Genomic DNA, 25161 nt, shown 5'->3' on the forward strand with positions numbered 1-25161 from the left:
CATTATCGACAGCAATAGACAGCAGCTCTGTTGTCCTGGTATTATTATGCTGTTGCCGCCCGTAATAGCTATTATGTCTGTACCACTGTTGCAAAAGAAAGCGGAACATATTTGCGGGGTGTTGCAGTTGAAACACTTGGGTGCCCTCGGCTCCATGCTGTTATTGACTGCTGATACCGTCATATAACCGCCATTCAAAATGGCGGACAACGCGTTTTACACTACCACGCATGCGCATAAACGCCCGCAAAGAAAAAAAAAGAAAAAGAAGAAAAGAACAGTGCGCATGACCACATATAACCCTGGGAAAGGCTCATTGACATACCTCGTGCGAACCATAACCTGCGGGAAGACTGGAACCGATGTTTTGCTAAAAACATTTAGAAGCCGAGTATCTCAGAGAAACATCTGTCGGCAGTATTATCCAAGAGGTTCCTTTAATCGTCTTAGTACAAACTTGGACCGCCTTTTGTGCTTTGTTTGAACTATCTCTAGTGAAGGGATCAAGTTGAATACGATAAATAATATCTATGAGTAAGCGAACGTACGATCGCTGGAATAATTTTCGGAGTTGAATTTATTGCCGAACGCAGTTAACAGAAAATGGCCCTAAAGTTATATCAATGCTCAACTTCATTGTTTGGAAAACAAGACGTTGTAAACCAAACGTAATACAGTCATGCCACTTTAATATGGACCACGTAAATATCGTACTCCGTTACTACAATATTTTGGTGGACGAACTGGGAAATTATTATTTTTATTTCTCCTTATGGTGAATGACTCATACTATGAACGATATTTGATGGGAAATTGTTCATATTAGCCTGCACTAGCTTCGGGTTTTTTCTAAGTGTAAAGAATTCAAGTTAAGTTCTTCACCTGGCAAAGTTAAGAAATCGTTTATTGAACCCATTGCTTTTGTTCTTTTGTGCTTTTTTTTTTTGCTCTTTAAAACCCGGATTTTAACAAGTCCCTACATTCTTAATGGCAGCGACCGGCATGACGATGCAAGAATCGTAAAACAAATTGCGACATATATATAGATCGTATTATAGCAGAAGAATAAGCTCGAAGAGCCACGTTCTTTCACTCAAAAATGAGCCTATACTCGGAGACAACGTTTCTTGACGTTCCCAAGGTGAGGACTGGCGCTCACAGCTTCAATCAGCGCTCAAAAGGGAAGAGGGCACGCGCGCTCCTAGCTTTGACTGCACTGCCAAAAAAAGTTGCCCCCGAACATAGTTATGGATGTTGACTGTACTTACTCTTAAAAAAAGAAAAGCGGTTCCCAGCGTCTGGGAACCATATTTTAACTTGTACGATGGTACAACACTTACCGATGAAAAGCGTGCCTTCCCCTTCTTCAATGACTTCCCCTGAATCGTTCCGCACTTCGAGTAAGGTTCCATCTAACGGATCGCCGAGAGGGACAGCGCTGTGAACAGAGCGAGCACTTAATCAGTAGGCCTCTTGCACTCGGACAGTGGGCGCGAGCGCGTCCAAAAGACGAGACCATGTAATCTTGGCTTCGACGTCTGCAAGACGCCTTTATAATGGTGGCGCTGTAGCGTCCTATTATGCACGAGCCATGTTCGGATACAAGAGTCTGTCAGCGCCTGTTTATGAGCGTAAAAATAAACGAAAATAAAATAAACAAAATGCGCCCTAATGTTCTATCGAAACGCTAAGCAGGGCACTTTGTAGACTCTAACCAATATCTTCAATGTGCACGACGGTTCGGAGCCGGCTCGGCTCCTTGATCACGGGTGACTGTATACGTGGGCACAAAGGTAGCAATCTGTCGTTGTTTACTTCTTCTCTCTCTTAGCATTGTTTTCTTCTTCTGTTTTTGTGTGTGGTACATCTTAGCCCGTGGATATAGCTGCTTTGTAGTGTTCCGGTGGATTGGTTCAGATTGTGGTTAGTACATTTGTATGTGCCAAGTATCTAATAAGAGACGCTTTCTCCAGTTTCTTTCTCTATCGAGGATGGAACTGCTGTCGAACCCGATGACGTGGCCGGTTTTCTGAGCTTTCCCGAAGAACTTTCCCGAACGCCTGCGCAGATATAAGTGTGACGTAAAGAAGAAAGACATCCAAGGCAACGCGCTGGCGGAACATGCTCAGAAGACCGGCCACGTTATCGGCTTTGACAGCAGTTCTGTCCTCGATAGAGAAAGAAGCTGAAGAGAGCGTCCCTTCTTAGATACTTGGCACATACCAAGTACTAAACACAATCTGAGCCGACCCAACGGGACGCTGCCAAGCAGCTATATCCACGAGCTAAGATGCGCTACTCACAGAAACAGCAGAAGAAAACAATGCGAAGAGAGATAAGAAGAAAACAACGACAGATTGCTACCCTTGGGCCCACACACAGTCACCCGTGATCAAGGAGCCGAGCAGGCTTCGAAACGTCGGGCACATTGAAGATATTGGTTAGAGTCTACAAAGTACCCTGTCTTATTACCTACCTAACCAGGCAGAGTTCCGTCGAAATGTTTACTTTTAAACGCTAGCATGTATTCCTTTTAGCTGCCATCTTCATGTTTTCTTTGATGGCGTCATTCCGTAACGCGAAGGAGCGTACGAACGCGCAATCTGCTCCTCGTTGGCGTCCTGTCCTCACTTCGCCCTCGTCTTTTCTGCGCACGCACAAGTCTTATACGAAGCGACCTAAAAATATTCAATTTTTCTCGCGAGGGGCGCTGCTGAAAGCGCGAGAGCCACAAGCCTTCGAGAAGCTGAGGGAGAGGAGGATTGGGGCGCGCGCAAGGATGTCGGAACGTCGAACTCTGATTCGAACAATTAGTGGGGAGACCACTCCTTATGCAGTGCACTCGGCCTCTCGAAAATTCTAGCTGAAATGTTGGCGACTGACTAGACGAGGACCATCCTGGCCTTCTTATCTTTTACACTCGGTGTGAGAGGAAACACGATATGTTTTAGATGCAAGGAGAAGCGTCCCTTCTCGACGTTATTATCCAGCTTTTTCGCTATTGGGGGGCTTACTTAGAACTGATGAATCAGTAGGATATTTTATCAGTGCGATGCCTATAAATAGATACAAAACACGCTCCCATATTGCTAGCCAGAAAAAAACAAGTTCGGGAATTCGAACGCTCATGTGGGAGTCAAAATAACTGCTTCTTCATTACAACGCGTGTCAAGTGCAAAATGAAAAAGAGGGCCCGACGCTGCTTTGATGTCATGTTCTAATTCCCGCCGTAGCTTTAGCAGATCTGCGTGCACGTTATGATTTGTACCAGCCAGTATGGCATCGCACTCAAATACAGTTCGTTCTTATAAACCTGGTGAGTTTTCTTTAGCCTGCTATGTTCCAAACATTTACTACATCAAAATCGGATCATTGTGAACACGATTTCAACTGTTGGAGACGGCAAACTTCAGACATTCCTTGTACGATCGTCATCCGTTCGTCGTCTGCAACACGCATCTCGTATGGACGTATCAGTATGGCAATTAATGTTAAAATATATCAAAAAGAGTTTCGAAAACTCTAAAGCAGAAGAGTGATAGTTTAATGCTGCCCGAGGTTTGTTCGTGTGTGTGCGCACGCATGTGAAGAATCAAATAATGTCACCGATCGCATATGTTTTGGGTAATCCACTTCCAAGTACTTAGTTACCGAAAAGCACGGGACATTCACACACTTTCGACTGCTTACAACTGTACAGGCTAAAAAGTGGTTTTTAAGCCGTTCCTCACGGTTTACCACCGGCTCCGAAGCAGCGCAGCCGGTGCAAGGCCGCCACAAGACTTTAAATACCGGCTTTGTTTAACCGCTCATTCCCACTGGAAGCTGATCCGCGTTCGCAAAGCGGTTGCGGACGCGGTTGTATAAAGATCCAGTACAATTGCACGCGCACTTGATGTAATTAAGTGCGCGTGCAGTTGTACTGGGTCTTTATACAACCGCGTTCGCAACCGCTTCGCGAACGCGGATCTGCTTGTAGTGTGAATGAGCGGTTAGACGGTCGGAGTTAAACGCAACTGTGTGACTGGGCGTTAACACGCAACCGTGCCTCCGCTTCTGCCCCACCACATGTACACACTTTTGCGTAATATAACATTAAAATGGACGAATGGTGGCTGCTAGTTAAGCATTGCAGTAAACCCAGTGCGGCATTTAATATGATGAAGTGTTTATTTCTAATGACAGATGCTTAGTGAAAAATCTGCTAAATTGACAAAGCTCTTGTCAACTTTCAAAAAAATAATATAATGTAATAGTACTACCGCCTAACACTCCACAAAATATTGCCGTTGCTGATCTGTGTCGGTATCCTTCAAAAGTTTCCAGGATTACTCCTAGTGAAACACATTTTTGACTTTTTCTAATATCTAAGAGAAATAAACCCTGATTTTTTTTTTCTAATTTTTTTCCACCTTCAAAATGTTCGGAAATTTCGCATCCCTAATTGTACGTCACGTACGAGACCGCCCTACAGAAACCTGCTGAAGCGCTGCTGAGGAATTGATCAGGAAAAAAGTGCTTACATACCCATCTGTTCCGAAATCAATTTTTTGGCAGGTGGCAAAACACGACACCTCGGTGATGCCGTACAAGTTGTAGAACTCCGTCGCATTTTCATTGCTCTTCCAGCGCTTGAGCACGCTAACTGAAGGACACTCTTCGCCTATCAGAGCAAGGATTCGAAGGCTCGTGTCCAGGGACAGCAGGGATTTCTTCAGGATGTCGGCTCTGATGGTGAAGAAGAAGCTAGGAGTTGCCTACGCGGAAATGACCAGTTAATAAAGCTTTAGATGTATAAGCCGGAAGCTCTTAAGCAGGGCCTGGCAAAAGTGCTCCAGAAATGTATCCCGGAACAGAAAATACTGAAATACGCGTATTTTAAGGCTAAAATACAAATACTGAGGTAGATTTTTTTACGCAACAAGATATGCATGAGATGCTTTTACAAAAGTGTGCAAAAGTATCTCGGAATACAGATACAGATACATACTGAATATATTTTCACCCTTAATTAGGCCATGCTGCGCGAATGGAGATAATGATGAAGTGCATTTCAAACAACCTCATTTGGATAGCAAGTATGAAATATGGGGCGAAGTAGAAACACTCAAATCGTCAAGCCATACAAATGTTTGTTTGATCGGAAAACGAATTTACTAACTTTAAAAGTGAACTGCTTGAACAGTAGCATAATTCAAAGGGCCTATCACCACGGCACCGACGATTTCGTCGCAATACCAGAGTAGCGAGAAGAAAAAAAAAGCCTCTCTACCGGTGTCGAAATGTATAAATACCACCTTGATGGAAGGGAAATTCTGGAGCATTGAGGCACCATTTCTGGTGTTCGACAACGAAGCGAAAAACTTCCGCCCTCACATTTTTGGGGTCTGATTTTGCTAAAAAGACGACGAATCATTTTCTTCGGAGTCGCAGAAGACGTGGACGTGGTCTGCCCGAAATGAGCCCTGCTTTGCCTCCTGTCCTATTTGGAGCATTAATATTTTCATTTTGTCCGATAACTTTGAAATGCTAGGGTGCGTCGTAAAATTTGGTCTTAAGTTCTTCTGAGTAACCCTGGAAAGGGGGAGGGCGGAGGGCGAGAAAAAGATATTGAACAAGAAAGCGGGCCCACGGAATCTACAGGAAAGGAGAGACTTGGGAAAAACGACTGAGCCAACTAACCTTTCTTCGAACGACTTTTTTTTACGTTTGTTGATTCCTTTGTGCATTGTGCAAGTCAATCACTTCCCCCCCCCCTTCCCCCACACAAACACATACGTTTAGGTGATGTTATATGCCTGTTTCAGATGACAAATTTTGAAATTCTAGAACCCTTTGCACCAGTAAATGTTTCACAAGAAATGCATCGAAATAATTAAGCCTGGCTAAGTATCGCGAAAAAATTCATGCCCCGTAAAAGTACTTCACCGTTGAGATACAAATACATTTCTGAAATGTTTCTCGATGCAGAGATGCAGATACTCAAAAGTATCTGGAAGATGATATTGTGATATATTTGTATCGCGATACTGCCGCCCTGCTTTCAAGTTTGGGGAGTACTTCTGGTGAGCAAAATAGAAAAGTGTGTTTGGTCGCGTTTTGGCTGTGCGTAGTTGCGCTTGGCCACGTTGCTCGCGCACGCTAAACCGGCAGGATTTTATTGATCATATTGGTGGACAGAAATATGTCAACGAGAAAGGAAGCTAGAAGAAAAACATTCTTATTGCTTAAATAAGACTAAAAGAGCAAGCTGCATTTTTTTATAATTTACACATTTTTGCTTCTTTCAGACGCTCTATACCAGGCTGATGCTGGCATACTGACCGGGACTCGCGCATTACCGAACGCTGCCTTGCCGCTTAATGATCGATGCAAGCATTACATGTCCGCATCTATTGTGCCTCGAAGGCATCCCACACTGGTGTGGTCATCCAACACTAGCCAGAAGACAGGGCTGGGACTTCCCTTCCAAACGCCATCAGTAGTGGATACAAGCATCGCCGCCTAGAGTTGGTAACAACTCAATAACGGAATGGAAAATGATTCTTAATGGAAATGGCAATCTTCCGCGAGGAAAGCAAAGTCATTCACGTCTAAGCGTGTCCGTGACGTCATGATCTTGCGAACCAATCCCGTTTTCGTGATCAGAAGAGTTCAACATTAACGTTGCAGTAGCATTGTACACAGCACCTTTTGATGTAGAGATAACGGCTTTTGTTTTACTTTAATTTATTTTTTATAAATTAGAAACTGTTCACAAACTAAGTTTCTCTCAGCTGATTTTTGCATCGGCAACCCAACCCATCAATATTGTTCCCTAGAAAAATATATACTAGTATCGTCGGCATAAATGACAAATCGGGTATTACTTGCGATGGCGACTATATCTTTTAGAAACAACAAATTAAAAAGCTGTCGTCCGAAAACAGCACCTTAAGGTACCCCTGTCCGCACTGGTCTCAGTATTCAAAGAAAGCTCATTTATTGCAACTGTTTGCTGCCTGTACGGCATTGAAATATTGCAAAAGAATGCTCTCGAATTCCATAAAAATTTAGTTTTTATTGTTGAATTTTATGATTTAGCCGGCCAAAGGCTGTCGAGAAATCAATAAAAGTCCCCAACGTTTCAATTTTGCTTTCAATATTGCTTAGGAGTATTTATTTTGGCTGTAGAGGAGCCAGTTCTGTGGAGCGACCTTTTCGAAAGCCATATTGAAAATCACCAAGTATCGCAATTTTTCACAATAAATGTTAAGTCTTCCATGTAGAGTCTTCTCGAAGCCTTCAGAAAAAACGGGCAAGATTGAAAATGGGTTTGTAATTGCACATAACATTTCCATCTCTGGACTTATACAAAACGGATACCTTCGCAATCTTCATACCCCTAAGGAAAACACCAGTCCAGAGCGACAAATTAAAAATATGCGTGAGACAGGGCGTAATAATGTCAATCACGTATTTTACCAGCTGCACCTGTATACCACAAATCTATACATTTACTGTTCTTAAGGTTTAAAAACGCCCAAAGTATTTCATTCTTATCGGTAGAAAATAAGAAGCAATGTTCTGCGATGCTTTGAGTTAAACACAAGCCACCACTTGCTAATTGAACGGGAAAAAACCGATTCGTAAAATAGTCACAAAATGTATTTTATAAATTTACCCCAGTCAACGTATTTCCTTCAATTACAAGTTCTTTGATAAAGTTTTCTTGACCCTTTCACTCTAAAATAATATTAATGACTTTCCAGATAACGTCACTTCTATTTTCGTTCACATCGCTGCGGCGATATTTCAGAGGACATTCGTGGACAACTCCCTTCGTGCGAGGTGTGCGGACGGTCCTTGTTTCTGATACCAGCGCAAACTAATGCAGTCCCCGTTCTGGTCCAAGAGTTCCCCGGCCAAGATGTGTGTAGTTCTAAAAATCTCCGCAACCTGCACGTCGCCTCGCAAAAGGACAGTGCACCAAACCTCTCTTCAAGGAGCAAACCTTCTAAAGCACATCTTTCAGGAACGAACATCTACCGGTGTTAATTGCAGGACACTCTTGTTAAATTTTGCAGCACCAAAACAGAAAGTGACAATATAATGCTTGACGCACATGCCAGTCTAAATAAGAACTATGTTTTGCTTCTTAGCGACCCAGTTAACGTAACGCATTTTCTTGTTAGTAAGTCTTTATTTTAAATTTTCAGGCTGTCGCTAAAAAAAGTAAATGATGATGAATACGGATATATTAAGACTAACCATTTTGATCAATGTGCAATACGAGTATCTTTTTTTGCGACATTTTTCTTCTCAGCTAGTAAAAGTTAAGAACGCTTGTCTCGTGTTTCGTTGTGCCTGTCCTTTGTTTTTGCTGAGACTATGGATTAAATACGTACAGATGAGTAGCAGATTACTGCTGCGAACATCTACGCCGCAATCATCAGAAAAGGCATATTTACCTGCAGGAAGCTAACTTTGTGGGCCGTCACAAGCTTAACAATCTCTGAAGGTCTCTCCCCGATAACATCGGACGGGAGGAGTAGGGTCGCTCCCGATGTCAACGCCAAGAAGATTTGTATCACAATGGGATCGAAGGTCAGAGGACACGGCCCACAAATGACGTCCTCCGGTGTGATGTTGAAAATCTCCCTGCAGAGACAATATTTTGTTTTTAAAGCGGAAACATGAAAGACCGTGTGGAAAAAAGTGCTAAAACCGCCGGTCATAACAACATGTTCTTTAGACATGTTTGGAGCGCACATGTTTTAAACATGCCTCAGTCCTGTGCGCAGATACTAATTCTATAACCGTGTTTTTTAGCGAACACTGCGTTTTTTATGATGTGTTAGCTATGTTACTGTGTTTTAACAGAGCTGAGTAGACGTCGTCAGAACGGTGAGAACTCGAGCCACAAATTTTGGTTTAATATTTTTCTCCACCCCTTAAAACCGGATACCAATTGACGTCATGGTCGAGTTAAGAAATGCATGAACGTAATCTAGAACGTTTTATTTACAGCGTGCTAGGGTGTTTTCTTTAGCATAATTTCGAAACAAGTTTGGTGGGAAACGAATTTTGTGTTATAAACTGACAGCGGTCTGATTGCAAGATATCTTATCGATCTCACTTTTAGCAGAGGGCAACGTATTAGCATCGACTGGATATATATTATTAAAAAGGAGATTACACACAAATTCAGGCGTTTTGTGATTAGCTAGAATTTACGAACGAAGCGATATTTTTCTCGTTTTTCTTTACTTGCTTAACGAGAAATCAAAAGCCATATTTCCGTTTTGTATATATTTTCAAAACATATTTGGAACCATCATAAATAATAGGCTTGAAGGCTTTTTTTTATTAAAAACAATGTCATAATCTTAGGCGACGATGAATTTCAAAGACATAGGTCTACAGAGCAAGCTCTTCTTGGCATCTAAGATAAAATAATTTCGAACATTGAAAATAAATTATACACTGTGGGAATCTTTGTTGACCTAAAGAAGGCTTCTTATTCAGTGCAGCATGAAATAATATTGCGGAAGCTTGAGAAATATTGCATTTGTGGTGTAGCGCTAACACTAATAAAGAGTTATTTGCCTGATCGTTATCAATTTGTCACCGTCAATAAAAGACCCTCCTCCAAGAGAGAAAATACAGCATGGTGTTCCCCATGAATCCACCCTACGCCCCTTATTATTTCTGATATACATAAATGATTTAACAACGATACCCGGTCCGCAGGAAGTAATCATGTAAGCTAATGAGTCAAGCATATATTTTAGTGGCTTAACTAAACAAAAAGTTGAAAGCACTACAAACGTTTATCTATTAAAGCTCTTACAATGGCTACAAAAGAATAAACTTGAATTGGACACAAACAGAACTGAATACATAATTTTTAGACAAGACTAAATCCATAAACTTAAAATTTAAACTCGATATGGGAACAACTGAGTGAGCGAAAATTTCCTGGTGTTTGATTCACGGAAGATCATTCCTGAAATAGCCATACTGCCGAGCTAAATGCCGATTTCTGTTAAACTATTGGCATTCTGTCAAAATACAAAAAAATAACTGTTCCGCTCTGGCTACAAACGAATATATATTTGACTTTATTTTACTCCAAATTAAGTTAAGCAGTTTTAATATTGGGTACGACAACCACTTTAAATTATAAGAAATTAATAACCGTACAAAAATGTTCTAAGAATGAACGAAAACTACATCTGAGATTATAGAAACTTGCGCACTGATCCACTTTTTCTTAAACATAATATTCTGAAGGTCAATCAGATATATTATTTCCAACTGCTGCAAATAATCCATATGAATCAATCCTACCTGACACTCGATGATCAACAATCAGCAGCGTATAACAGTGTCCGAAACGCAAATTACCTTGTATCAGAAGAAACTATGGGCGACAAAGTTTCACTTTTCAAATTGCAACCTTTCGAAGTCGCGAGGAGTTTGAAATTACCTATTGAGTGTCTATACCGCAGTTTAAACGAAATATTATAGAGTATCTTTCTACGAGTGATTTTGTTTTCTGTGAATGTTGTTTTGGGGTTTTTACTCTACTGGAAATGATTATTGCATCGAGTGCCGCATACTGCGTGAATTTATGAACACCTGAAGGTTTCTGAGTTTTTTTGTGCCTCTCAGATTATATCGTAAACTTGCCCATATTTTTATGTGTTCTTCTCACTTATGCGTAGAGATATTTTTCTTGATTGTGTAGATGTTATTTTCTTCGGTACTTCTCTGTTTTCTAATTTCAATCTGATATTTCTGTTGAACATTTACGTATATGTTTGCACTTTAATTATTTTTTTTGGATTCCAGGATAATATTGTAGAAAACGTTATTGTACGCGCTCGTATGACTCGTACACTGGTATGATGTTTTTTGTGCTCATTTGTGATTTTTGTATTGACTTTTATAACTCACATTGAAAGTGTTTGTCTTGTGAGCACTTTGTTCTTATATCATCTGTTGTAGGCCAAGAGGGGGCTAAGACCTTGTCAGCTTCACTCTTTTTGCCTTGAGCCCGCTCTGCGGATCAAATCCGCAGAAAGAAATAAAGAATGAATGAATCTGTGAATGAATGAACAAAACGCGCGAAATACTGCTTTTGTTAGGCAGCTTGCTCGACTTGCCAGTTATGCATCGCGTTGCGTGGCTCCGATAGAGAGCCTGGGAAGATTTCAATATTGTTTTTTTCATAATCTTCCTTTGCCTTTTTTCTCTTTATGTACTTTGAATTTAGAGATAATGCATAGCATGTCGGGAAGATCAAAGCCCGAGTATTTCGATATTGTGTTTTCTTTGGGAATCCGAAAAAATTCGCCTGTGTTTGTGGTAATCATTTCTACATTCTTAATGCTTGTTCAACTTAATCGCTTTAACAATTAATAAAGGCAACACTCTATAAAAAAGTATTGAGATGGGAGAGTACTATTACCTCAAGTGAAGCACGTTAGGTACGATGCAAGAGTGGGGCACCTGCACCGTCTTTGGTTCTCCAGTTGATCCCGAAGTCCACATTGTGTAAGCCATCTCCGGATCCGCCGACCTTTCTGAATCCTTGGTGTCTGTCACGGTGCCGAGAAACTTTGCGAGGACATGCGTCTCGTTCAGCACCTTTCCTAGGACTTTCCATGAGCCGCTCTTTGACAACGGGCTCTGAAAGTTGGAAACTGTGAGTTATTATCTCTCAACTAGGGATGCTGCGAACTTTGGTTAAACCCGAGGTTCTAACCCAAGGTTCGACTGATTCGGCTAAGTTTCGAACATTTGGCAAAAGTCGATTTTCGACTTCTTAAACGATGTTGCCCGGCATTGGAATAAAAAAAAGGACTTTTGGTAACAAAAATGTATCAATCAAATAAGTCGTATAAAATGTTAGCTAATTCAATTACAATCATGTATAATTAATACGGACCCCATTCATATGGAGACCTCGCTATATAGACCACATTAAGGAGTTTTCAATTTGGGGTCCCTAACCCTTGGGCGCCTCATACCGTGAGGGGCGTCGTATTGCGCATGCCCAGTGCAACTCCCCAGGCTGCTCGGTGCATCCATAGCGCCAGGGCCCCCGTTTCTAAAACTCTTTATTTTCGGGGACGAAGTGAGCGAATACTTAGATTTTTTGTTTTGTTATTACGTGCGCCTCGTGTTATGGACACTTTCTGAGGGAACTGAGGTGTCCTTATTAACCAGACAGTGCACTATCTCTTTGATATGTTCAAGTTTCGAGTGCAGCTAGTACAAGCTCCTCCCACAATGCCCTCCACTCTTTCCACTTTAGTAGAGCGAAGACTGGAGAGGAGGAGAAGATGGACACGCCTCCTCTTTAGCGTTCGCTCCGCTAATGCGGACAGAGCGAAGGGCTTTGTTGGAGGAGCTTGTCCTCCATTCTTAAGCCTGGTTTGCGCACTGGCATTTGCTTAACACCAACATTTCGCAATCTCTTACGGCGAGTGAATAAAATGTGCCGCATACCTGGCTGAAGAGGACTTCCTCGGCGAGCAGAAGCGACACCGGTATGGACTCCTGGAGGTTTTCGAGGCTCTCTACGGAGTTCTCCACATCAAGGAAGGCAAAGGAACAGGATGCCTTTAAAATCCTAATCGAAGAGAACCAGAAACGAGAAATGTGGTTAGAGTATTAGGAGATATGACGTGCATGTAATGCTCATAAGGGTCCTCTGTTTTCACTATCTCATTCAGCGCTGCGGCTTTGTTATCTGAGAAATATTGCGCGGCTCATCTTCCTGTCTAGTTCCGCTCCAGCTGTGCGTGAGACTTTGCCGAAAGCGACGGGGCTCGTTTTGAGAAAAAACAGGCGGCGTCTGTCAGTTTGTCGCGCCGGGGAGAGAGGGAGAGGTTGACGCGTGCTGACTTCAGCGCATCGGACCAATGGGAGCGTCGCACGCGTCACACTCTCCCCCTCCTTTTCCTTCTTTCCCCGGCGCTGACAAACGAAAGACACCGCCGGGTCTTCGTAAAAACGAGCGTTCTAATGTTACCGCATTAAAACAACAACATATAGGTTTCTCTTCGTACAGCAAAAGGTCAGTGTGCCTTCGACGTGCAATGAAGGCGCAATTGCACTTGATGGGACTAATCGGATGGGGCTTCCTCGTGGTGCTCGCACCGTAAGAGGGCACCGAAGGAGGAGGGAAGAAGAGAGGGGGAGGAGAGGGAGGTGGGGAGAAAGGAAACCGATGGAAAGATTAAGGCAGGGATCGTGGGAAGCGGGGTAGGGAGAGGAAGAGAGAGAAGAGAGTCATTGTGAGAGGGAAGCAGGGGATGGAGGGAAAGGGCGGTGGGTCAACATCTAAATGAAGCCCGTAGCGCTCCGAGTCGTGACGTCACAGAGACGGGAGGTGGGAGGCCACGTCGAGAAGAGGCGCCCACTCCGTTTCTCTTTGCCGCGTCGTCTGCCCACTAATGTCAGGCGGTTCGTTCTTGGGCAGTTAGCGTTTTTAAAGCGCAGTCTTGCACAATTTATTCTATATATAATATAAACGTAATACACAATGCGTTACCAAGATTGAAAGTACCAAATCGAAATACATGATTATCCCATAACTGGTACCACGGTTCGGTCTCGCTACTCCCCACACATTTCCAATGAACTGGCTCCGGCGACGATAATTTCTTCCTTCATACGTGCCCCGATTCTGGTAGATTTACGTTGTGTCTGAGCTGCGGAGTGTCTGGAAAGCAACGCCGATACATTTAAGAAGAAAAGAGAACCAAAAAAAGTACTCTCACCGCCGCAGGGGACGCACACGAGCGAGAGATGTGTTTTCGATTTTCGTTCGCCTTTCGTTACTTTCATCCCACACTTCTGCTGCTGCTCTCGTGAGTGGTTCTTTTGTGTCCTTTTGATACTGCGGCATTTACGTAGATTCGCGGTCCTGCTACGGTGTGAGAAACATGTGTGGCCACTAGCCAAATATCACACTGGTCGATTATCGATAGACCTCTCTCCTTCGACAGGGAGCGAGTGTTCATGGAGTTCCGGTTCAAATTTGTTTCTGAGGGATATTGCGGGGCGTAGGAATATGATCGGGCAGGTGACGGGCTTTCTTGGTCATGTAGGACGCGAGTAGGGTACCGCAATCGGTTACTTTAATCATGTGATAGAATGGAATCTTGTTTTTATTGGTTATCCCTGTGCAAGGTGCGATCCTTAAAAGTGCGTTGTTTGGGCTTGTGTGTTTTGTTTATACTAATGCTATTGTATTGCCTCTACGGCGTTTATACTACCGTCCTAGCTGTATTACGGGAATAGTGTTATTGAATAAGAATTAAATTATATTTTGTTCTATGGCAGCTCGAGCCCATAAATAGAAGTCGGTTAGTTCACTGTAAATAGTACGTTTAGTGCATCTTGCCACACGAAAAAGTTAATATATTTGCACAAAGTGATATTATGGGATCGAATCAGTTCGAAACGCTGAGTGACTATAATACGGGGGTCGCGAACTGATTTGCCGACCCCATCATGTCATTCGATCTAAATGACATTAATTTTGCCATGTGGCCGGGATATAATGCAAGAATTCATTGACTGCAAGCGTTAACATCGCTTACATAATTGTGACACATGTCCAGCGTTGTCCAGCTTGGCTACGTCTGAGTGATATTTAATGGTATCCAATTTGCATTGTCCGATCAGTGTCTGTCTCGCAATTTTGTAGAAGCAATTATGGGTAAATTATGCATTTCTACAGCGATAACTGCGTGGCTCAATGTTTTCGACTTAAAACAATCAGATTTTTCTGTACACGTCTTATACACAGCTCTCGTGCCATTTCATACCGGTGTAATGTTTCGCCCGTGAAAAGCAATATTTTCTAGCCCCGTTTCTTTGTGCAGCCTTCATTTTAGCTGATAAGACACGCATATGTGACTAAAAGCGGGTTGTTACGACGGTCGATCCTCGCTCGTTGCCTACGATTCGACGCTCGCCTCTGATGGCCTTTCTTTCCGACGTCAGGAGAAGAGCGCTACGGTCTCTAGGAGGTGTTGGGAGGCTGCGGATGGACGAGGGAATACACGGAGGGAAGGCGTGGCAGGATAGAGGAAAGGAAGACGGGTGGGAGGAGAAAAGGATGAGGAGGACGAGGGAGGAGAGGAGGGAGAAAGGAAAGAAGGGGAGGTAGGTGGGGAGAGAAGAGTGGAGTGTTGAGAGAGGGAGAAGGTAAGCAGGGACAGAATCAAGGGACAGAATAGAAAGATTGGATACATGGTTTTGCGCAAAAAAGACGGACACAAGAAAGAGCAACAAACACGAGCGCAACTTACAACTGTATTGAGGAAACCTTTAGAAAACATACAGATATATCGTCAACTTCAATGCGTCCACGCATGCGTCGTGTCACTATCACACGCTTGTCACACAAACTTATCCAGGAAGCGTTTCTCGGCATTATACAAACTTATCGAGGTATCGCTCACAGATAGGTCGCCTTTCTTTTTTTATCAAGAAGGCTTCCAACAGCTCACGTGCTTTTTGTCCCTTACTTCCGGCGGAAGTAAGGGACAACGCTCAGATAGTGGGTCGCGGCGACCCCCTATCCTCCCAATCGTAGCCAATCAGGGCTCGACATTCTGACGTCACCGCTGCCCCCTGCGCAAGAAGCACAAGAACTTGCCCTCCGCATAGCATAGGCCTTGACGACAGCCAGCAGAGCGTGCACGTGTCTATCCGGAACCACGTGATGAGCACATGCTAAGCCTCTGTCCGAGGGCTCCAGCGGTAGGAAAAGGTAAGGAAGCACGTCTTCTTTACACAGCCCTGTACTTCACATGCCTTTCTAAATACGCGTCCTGGAACGTAACTGAAAGTGCGTTTCATTTCATCCTACCAGGCAGAGATTTTGACCTACCCCAGTATTGCCGGAACGGTGTAGAGGGATTTGCGACAGAGGCAGGGCACGGTTTCCGAAGGCGCTCCGTTGCGAATAATCTCTGCGGCAACTTCCGAGGCCAGCTGAGACACTTGGAGGTAAGTAAGACTCGGCGATCCGTCGCCATCGTCGTAAAAGACGGCCGTTCTGTTGGAATGCTTCCGAGCTGCTTCCTCGAAGCAGGTATCCAATCGGCGATGAGCTGCTTTACTCATTTCCCGCTCCTGGAACTCTCCTGGGCTTGTGGCTAGAACACGTAAGCGTACAAAAAAATCTCTGGTGCAATTTACAAAACACGACTTTGTATTTGCGCTGCTGCAACCTAATCGGGCCAGAGGAAAAATAGACAAGCAACAAGCAAGTTTTTCATGCCAGCAAAAAAAAAAAAAAAGAGAAAAAAAAACAAAAACAAATGAATAGATAAGTAAATAGCAGTCACGGTCGAACGCATCCGGGAAATACAGTTTTAACTTTTCTGTGTTTGCATATCGTTGCAAATACATTTCCAGTTGGCATCCCATTATAACTTTGCCAGGATGAAGTCATAAAAAAAATTGCAAGTGCGGACTTCGTGGAACGTAGAGGGAATAGTCAGAATTTTTCACCGCAAGTGCAGGACAGCTTCCATATGCGTCATAGATGGCAGGTGCGGTGATGGGTATTATATATAGTACACTATATACAAGTAACTGTATAAGGAATTCTATGGAGTTTTTTCGACGGGAACTGTTTGTCCTCTTTCCCGGACTTTGCGGCGCATGTGCGTGAAATAAGAGTTGTTTACAACTCCGAGAAGTTCTTAGAAAGGCGATTTCATGCGGACGATGCAGTAACAACTGCGCATGCGCGCTTCAGTTATTAAGGAGCTCGGGGATGATTCTCGGAGTAATGAATATTGCAGGATGCCAATTGTTTCATTAACCCGATTCGATTCGTGTTTGGGTTTAACCACTGTGTATTTTGTTCCGGTTCGGTTACCGGTTCCAACAAGCGCGAACCGGTTCAGACTGGTTCATAACTTTCGATCAGGCCATGGCCGGCAAAACATTTCGTCCGGCTTTTGTTCAGCACGCGCTACTTGCAGTAGCGCGTGCTGGGCAAAAGCCCCCCCCCCCCCCCCCCCCCCCCCCGGGACCTGGGAGACGACGCACGACGCAGGCGGCACATTTTGCAAGAATCGAAAGTACGAATTTGTGTCAGGAGAGCCGCCCGGAACTATGCCGGAACTTGGGCGTCGACGAGTTGGAACCGAGAGGCTCCTCCAGCTCAATCCGGACGCTTACGAAGTGTGTCCTCGTACGGTACTAGTCCCAGCTCCGCACATGTATCGAGGTTTCGGAGCTCCAACTCCGACAGACCCATTCGTGCTTGCGAGCGTGATGGAGGGCTGAAGCAAGCAGCGAGCCGTTGGCGGGCGTGCGGCTGCGGGGGAAGCGACCATCAACGTAAGCCACAGCCGATTGGCCACTCGCTTCACTTCTACCATTGGCCACCCAGGCCAGGACCAGGGACGTCATGAAGGAGGCGAGTTCTTGCTTGCTTTTTTAATTTTAATTTGCCCGTACTTTTTTAAGAATAAAGCGAATTTCGAGAAAATAAAAAAATTCACTAACGGTAAATTCAGCTGGTAGATCCGGAGCTCTTTCCGAAATCCGTGAGGGAGGCAAAAATCCGCTCCGTAGGTCCCGCTCCGAATCGACGAGTGGGAAATGGATTAAGGTAGCAATTTGGGCCAGTTGGTTCATGATCACCTAAAGAAGCGCAAAGAATACAAGGACGACGAAGTAGACAGACAAGAGGGCTCATGTCTGTCTACTTCCTCGTCCTTGTATCTTTGCGCTTCTTTAGGCGACAATGACTCGCATTTTTGGAGCGACCCACCGATTCACCCGAGATGGTCGGCCATTCAAAATGGCCGCTGCTCGGACGTTGACAAGCCGACCGACGCCTGAGCCGACTGAGCTTTCCGACGACCAGTCACCGCTGTCCCTCTTTAGCTGCAGAAATCACACGCGACACAGGCCGGGCGAAAATGTCCGTACCGTGCAGCCCGCGTCCCTAACAACGAGGAAGGCGTTCGCCACCTGCCTTTCGGCCGCTACGAAGCGGCGGGGCACGCACGCCGATCTCCATTGGTGGAGTTCAGATTGCCGGCACGGGTTTAATAAAGAGGTAACAAAGCATCACTTGCACGGTCGTTGCCTACTCTCTTCTTGCTTTATTGCACGAGAAAACGCCGGCGACATGCAGCGCAAAAAGGTAAACAGTCATTGGGTACAGAATGAAGAGGCCTAACCGTGTGTCTGCCTCCGGATTTTCTATCGTTCTTTTTCTCGTTCTTCCTCTCACGATCACAGACTTCAATCTCTTGTCGTCTGCCTTGGCCTTATATTTGTGGTACGGAAATACCCAGGTAGCACAGCGCGTCGGCCGGTCCTGGTAACAGGATGGCGGCGCCCGGCCATTGGCGCCGGTGGGCTACCGGCCCCGGCCGGCGTCGGGGTTTAGTCTTGCTCATTGACCAGTTCACCCGTAAAAGCTACAGAGACTGACCGGCATCGGGTGTTTGCTGTCTTTGCTGGCCACTCTTTCCATGGAGGTTCCAGTAAATGGCCAGCGCCGGTATTTTGCTGTCTTTGCTGGTCAGCCTTGCCATGTAGGTTCCAGTCCTTGTCCGGCATCGGAGCTTTGCTGTTCACGCTGCCGAGCCCCGCCATGGAAGTCCCGTTTACTGACCGACATCGTTTTATATATTTTTTTTTCCGTCTTCACTATGCAGTCAAGTCATGGAGATTCTGACGAACTGTGGCAATTCATGGATAGCGAGTGGAAATGTTTGCGTTGACCTATCCTTCGTAAATGACTGCCGACGCTGGCGTATTTGGTTCCTGCACTACGCGCGCTTGTTTTCCAATTGTTCATAGTGTGGTTATGATTCAGAATTGTGAAACAATCGTAATTTTTTTGGCATTTTCTTTATGAATCGAGAGGCTGACTCCAAATTTGCTGTTTGCGGACCCGTTTGCTTCGATGAATGAATTTACAGATACACACTGAAGGTAGGCTGATTGCACGGCATATTCATTTCACTTCTGGCTAGGCGTCCGCCTCCGTGCTGACCAATCGCGTACCCGCCCTTACGCCATTTTTGATAAGAGATTCAATGACGACAGTGCGAAAAGGGCGAACGCTTCTTTCGCATGCCAATGCTCGGAGTCTTTCTTCTTCGACCAGTGACGAGCAGATGGCGCCTTTTGAAATGGCATGCAGTTTAGTTCCTCTTGCATCATTTGTTGGCGTGTGGGAAGTATGTGGATGCAATTTTGCAGTGCGGTCAAATCTTCCATGTGTTTTCCTTGCCTTTACGCTTCTCAGTGTGCTGTGGGGAGAAACGGGTCGCGGAGAACAGGAGCGGTTCGTCTCTCCAGTCGGGATGAGGAGCTCGCGTTGCCCCGTTGAAGCATGCCCTGAACCGTGTCTATGCTCTACCTCACAAGTTGCTTCAGTGCAGAAAAATACACTTCTGTACGAGCATTCACGGAAGAAAAGAGCTTTTTAAACCCTCCCGAAAGTAGCCTTTGACAGGCATTACAATTCCTTTGCAATGTCACTTCCCTCTTTTAACCCTCAGAGCCACCAAAGAGTGTCGGTAGACTAACACCGGGGGTTACGGTACGTCGAAGCGTCTGGCTGATGGCTGCAAAGTGACAAGACGCTCCTTCAAGCACAAGCGAAAGAAGGCTAAAAAGTTAATGTGACGCGCGGGCCGCAGCAAGGTAAGCATCAAAGGCGGCTTGAACATGCTTGATGTCAATGAACCAATGTGGCACTCATCACAAACAACAACGAACCTCTAATATTACACGCATCCTCAACAACTGTGCGCACTCACACAGCCGTGCGTTCTCTTTTCGCTCACACGAGATCATCAATTTTAACAGCCACACGTGCTGGGTGTCCGCGACAAAAGTTAAACCAATGTCTAGTAAAAAAAAAGAATTGTCAGGAAACATTGACCGTAAACAAAATGAGGCCATACAGCATGAATAGTTTGAACTTTCACGTTTTTGGGCGTAAATTAAGCAAATTATATTTCTCGCTCCTACCGTTCACGTTGCAAATCAGACTGGCGCGGTTGTTTAGAAAGGTCGGAGCAACCAAAAAACTTAATACCTAACAAAAAAAAAAAAAAGACATTATGACATTGGAATGAGGTTATGCTCTGGAATGCTCTCGAAGGAGCTGTTCGCTTCTTGTTGTTTCCTTGTGATCGCCCGATGAAAGGGGGTTCACAAGATGCCGCACCCAGAATCAACTTAATCAAGGCACATGCCAGGAGCCTTGACGCGTCCCAGCTAGGCTTATTTCTCCTAAATAAACTGTGACAAAAAACATTTTAAAGTGGGAAATGCTGAGAGGAAAAGTGTGAGGAGGAGCATTTTGATCCAGTAGAAAGAAAAAAAAGTTGACGTCGTATCTCGCTTTCCGGGACGGTGTCGACCTGCCCATCTCAAAGCAAGAAACCGCTGCGGCCAGGTCAGGCCTGGAGATCCCATTCCCCTCACACGAAAATCCTTAAAAAAACCTCGAACGAAAAAAGAATGAAAACCCCTAAAAATGACCAAAAAAGACAAGACTGACCACGAGAGCTGGTGCTGCCTGGTTTGAGCCAACGGACGGTGTTACAGAGGGGGACACCGACTCCAACGTGATTCTTCCACGATGAACGCGGTCTAAGAAAGCGTGCAAGATAACTGACCACACGGCTGAGATGGACCGGCTGGACGCTCGACGTGACAATACTCCTATCTACAGCCGCTTTTAAGTCAAGAAGGTAGTAGAAGCTCCTCCCCAGAAACGAGATGCGCCCGCTTCAAACGCCTCCACAGTCGAGAAAATAGTTTGCTGGAAACGCCCCTTCTGCTTCAATAGATAGATATTGGCTACAGACAGACCTTGTAGCGGGCGGCAGCTTGGGCGACCCAGCCGGGGTGAATTATCTATTTTAGGCTCCTACATTACTCGCTCCGGAAGGCTGCAGTATATAAAACATGCTTTGGTGGCAACGAAAATTGTTCATTACTAAAGAAATACAAAAAAAAAAAGAGGTTTACTTTGGTGGCTAGCGACACCGAAATTTACAAAGTGAATCTGTTCAAACAAATAAATATTTGTTCACACAGGTCTGTAAAGTGGTGCCTAGCGCTAGAATTTAGTCAAACCTTCCGAGGTATTTCTCCTCCTCCGCCCTTCGATTTTATTTGGCCAGTTTTACGGAAGATAAATGTCAGATTTATGTGATGGGCCTGGCACTTATGTCTCCAGTAAGCAAATGTTTATATATATAAAAAAAAAAAACCGCATCTCCACGTGGTGAATGATGTTGATTGGGGCGAAGCTCTGGCGGTGCTTGTCTGCGTAGACGCCGAGCCGCAGCATGCCGAGCCTTTCGTTTGTTTTCATACATGTCACGCTGCGGTCAAATGCTCAGATGCGTATATAACCACGTTCCATACCACACATTCTCTTTCTGAGATGGATGAAAACGAACGAAAGGCTCGGCATGCTGCGGCTCACCGTCTACGCAGACAAGCACCACCAGAGCTTCGCCCAAATCAACATCATTCACCCCGTGGAGATGCGGTTGTTGTTTTAGATGCGGAGCATCTCTTGCTCGGGCTATGTCCCGCGGCGTCGTAGTCCGCACTCACACTACGCATGCGCAACTCTCCTCGCTGCGCGTGCGTTCTCTCTCTCTCCAACAGCTGCGCGAAGTGCACGCAGCTACCAGCTGCGTCCCTCTCTCCAACAGCTGCCCGTGCGTTCTCTCTCTCTTCAACAGCTGCGCGAAGTGCACGCAGCTACCAGCTGCGTGCACTTCGTGTGCGTTCGCTCCTACTCACACCGCGCGCGCAGGCGCAACTCTCCTCTTCTAGTGTCTTCTCCTTTAAGTTTGAATATAAGCAGCGGTAGCCGCGCTGCGCGAGTTCAAGGGGAGGAAGTGGCCGAGTGGGCTAAGGCGTCTCAACTCGGAGCGTGGAGCGAAAGCTTGCGCTGGGAACCTCCTGGGTTCGAGTCGCCGCCACCCCCGCCCGTTTCGATCTGGATGAGTTTCGTACCGGCACGCGTTCGTGTGATCACTAGTGCGTGATGCACGTTAAAAATCCCCGGTTAGCGGTTGTACTGCACTGGCTAAATTTCTCATCTACAGCTAAGAGACCGATTACCCGTTGAGGCGCATCTCCATCAAGGCTGTATAAACATACAAAGCAAACCAATTTGTGCGCGCGTTCAGTTCACCGCTGTTGACTCCACTTCACTCCGTTCTTCCGATGAAGTGGGATGGAACGATGCTCCGCATCACCCCATGGTTCCCCTAGGGAAGATGGTGTAATTTTCTTTTTTGCCCTACGCGAGCACGAGAGCACGTGCTCACGTGCTTGTGACCCGACGGCGGAGAGACATACGGGCATGGCTAGCCCATAGTCACACGAGGGAGAAATCCCGGGGATTTCTCCCCGGCACGCGCGCATCAAGAGACAAAACGCGAGGCTTTTGCTCATCGCAAAGCCTGACGTTTTCGTCACAGGATGCGCGTGCCGCGGAGAAATCTCCGGAATTTCTCCCTCGTGTGAATACCCCTTAAGGAGCTTCGCCCCTAAAAAATCGGTGTCTATTACAGACCTGAGTTGGGACAGTAGCTCAATTATATGAAATAAGAGGCGAAAAGAAAGCGTCCTTTGCTTTGAAAATAAAAAGAAATTGTAGTTTTTGTAAGTAATGTATATATGGTTGTTGGCTTTAGCTTGGTAACCTTCCTACACGAACCAGATACATTCCGTGCATTCGCTGCGTCTGTTAAGCATGTAAATCGCAGAAAACCAAAAACTCCTGCGTTTCGGGTTTTAAAAACCTGTGCATTTCATGTTTCAAAAACCCCAGCGATTCAGGTTTTGACAAATCCGAAGGTTTCCTTGTTTTCCGTAATGAATCCCAACGGGGAGACAGTGGAATGCGATTCCTCCGATTCTTCTTCGTCAAGGGAGTCTGGTGCAGCCCCGCCTTCAACGCCAAGGCTCCGCCACAGGAAGCATAAGAGCGGCAATGTCCTCAACCGAGTTGCACGGCAGCTGATAATGAACGCGTACGCTCAGGTGCGACACGGACCGCCCGCCAAGCCCCGCCAGCCCGGCCTCACTGTGGAGGAGTCCTGCATTGAAGTCAGCAAACTGCTTCGCGTTGGTGTACGAACCATCCTCGAGATCAAGAAGCAGGCGAAAGCAACCGAAGGACGAGTTGTGACACCCTCTCAGAAGGGCCCAGCAAGTGAAGGGAAGAAGCGGCGCAAAGTCAGGTACGGTGACTTCACGTTGTGCGCGCTGAGATCGTGCGTCCACCGTTTCTTTTGACGGAACGAGGTCCCCTTGGTCAAGAAGATAACGGCCGGATTCTCCACGAGCACTGAACGCCCCTCGTTGAAGGCTTGGAGTGACCGTCGCCTTCTCCCGGACATCGGATTCGAGCATGACAAGAAGGCACGAAGCTCGCGGCTGATTGAACGAGAGGACATCGTCGCCTGGCAGCAGAGGTGCCTACATGAGATCGCACGTGAACGACAAGATGGTCGGAAGATCTTCTATCTGGACGAGACGTGGGTGACGGTAGGGCACACTGTCTCAAGGGTGTGGGTAGACACGCCCGTGGCTTACGACGCCTTCATGCCTGGTCTCTCGACGGCCATCGGGGGAGGGCCAGTGTCTTATTGTAACCCACATCGGCAGCGATGAAGGCTTCGTCGGCAGCTGCCTGAGCGTGTTCCGTGGCCAAAAGACTGCCGATTACCACGAGGAAATGGATGGCGCTTGCTTCGAGTAGTGGTTCGACGGTTTTTGTGGCAAACTGCCGACAGGAAGCGTTATCGTCATGGGCAACGCTTCTTACAAATCACGGCGGTTGGAAGCAGTGCCGACGACGAGTTTCCGCAAGGACGACATCCGACAGTGGCCGACGTCTAAAATAATTTCATGGGACCCCAAGATGCTGAACAAGCAGCTCCTTGACATTATGGACTTGGTGATGCCACAGCACCTAAAGTATCGTATGGACACTGCTGCCGAGACGGCTGGCTGCGCTGTGGTCAGGCTCCCACCGTATCACTGCGAGTTCGATCCCACTGAACTAATATGGGCCCAGATCAAGAACGGATATGCTGCCCGAAACACGACGTTCAAGGTCTTCGACGTGGGGACACTCCTCAACGAAGAAGTTGGCAAGGTACAACTGGATTAGTACTGGGAGGCATGTGATTAACATTGAAGAACGTTCAGACGAGGCGGTGCCACAGGTGCCCCCATCCAGCCCATCGTCATCCAGCTGTATGGAGTGGACACCACATCTGAGAGTGACCTATCTGGTGTCGAGCCCCTTTAAGAAGCTTAACGCCAACATTAACAAGAAAGCGTGCCAGATCTCGGAACACAAAACGGTCCTTTTAAGGACCACTCATATGCTGTAAAATCGGATTGTCGTTCTTCTCCACGACTGACCTTCCGTGTCTCAAGTTGTCATGCTTCTCTGCTTTGTTGTCGTATAGCATCGTTCGCGGCTTTTTGACATGGCAGCCCCCAGACAATCTTTTCTTTTGGTTGCGATAATGTCTAAGCTGGTCTACACATTGCACTGCGCCATGAATCACCCAGTATGAAGTTCAACTTCCCAAAACCAAAAAAAGTTGCAGCCCATCTACGGCAGAGACATCAGATGCCATATTGGCTTTCTGTTGCCTAAATATCTTCGCTACGTAACAAATCGGATTTTGATTGCAAATAAGCTATTTTGTTTCTAAGAAAAACAACACAACTGATCACACCCAATGCTCCGCTTTAAAACATAAAAAGGATGTCTGAGGCCATTTACACAACTGAGGCATTTCTGGGAATAACAATACCATGTGTTAGCACATCGGAGAGTAAAATCCTAGTTCCAGTGCTCTGTTTCAAAGTTTAAAGGGGACGCCTGTGGCCATTCACAGGACTGAGGCATCTCTGGGAATAACAATACCATGTGTTAGCACATCGGAGAGTAAAATCTTAGTTCCAGTTGTCTGTTTCAAAGTTTAAAGGGGACGCCTGTGGCCATTCACAGGACTGAGGCATCTCTGGGAATAACAATACCATGTGTTAGCACATCGGAGAGTAAAATCCTAATTCCGGTGCTCTGTTTCAAAGTTTAAAGGGGACGCC

The 25161-nt window shown here is 45.7% G+C and overlaps 1 protein-coding gene across 1 annotated transcript in view; it reads right to left on the bottom strand.

Moving 5' to 3' along the window:
* LOC120841883 (beta-alanine-activating enzyme-like) overlaps positions 1-25161 on the bottom strand; it is a 59748-nt gene that overhangs the window by 12255 nt on the left and 22332 nt on the right. Inside the window, exons 2-5 of the mRNA XM_042289709.1 lie at positions 11456-11676; positions 8451-8640; positions 4528-4757; positions 1341-1438 (exon numbers count right to left, since the gene is read on the bottom strand). Coding sequence (XP_042145643.1) covers positions 1341-1438; positions 4528-4757; positions 8451-8640; positions 11456-11676 — 739 coding nt within the window. The remainder of the gene's footprint in view (positions 1-1340; positions 1439-4527; positions 4758-8450; positions 8641-11455; positions 11677-25161) is intronic.

Source organism: Ixodes scapularis, unplaced genomic scaffold, assembly GCF_016920785.2.
Source record: "Ixodes scapularis isolate PalLabHiFi unplaced genomic scaffold, ASM1692078v2 PGA_scaffold13__105_contigs__length_92229423, whole genome shotgun sequence".
Taxonomy (NCBI): Eukaryota; Metazoa; Arthropoda; class Arachnida; order Ixodida; family Ixodidae; genus Ixodes; species Ixodes scapularis.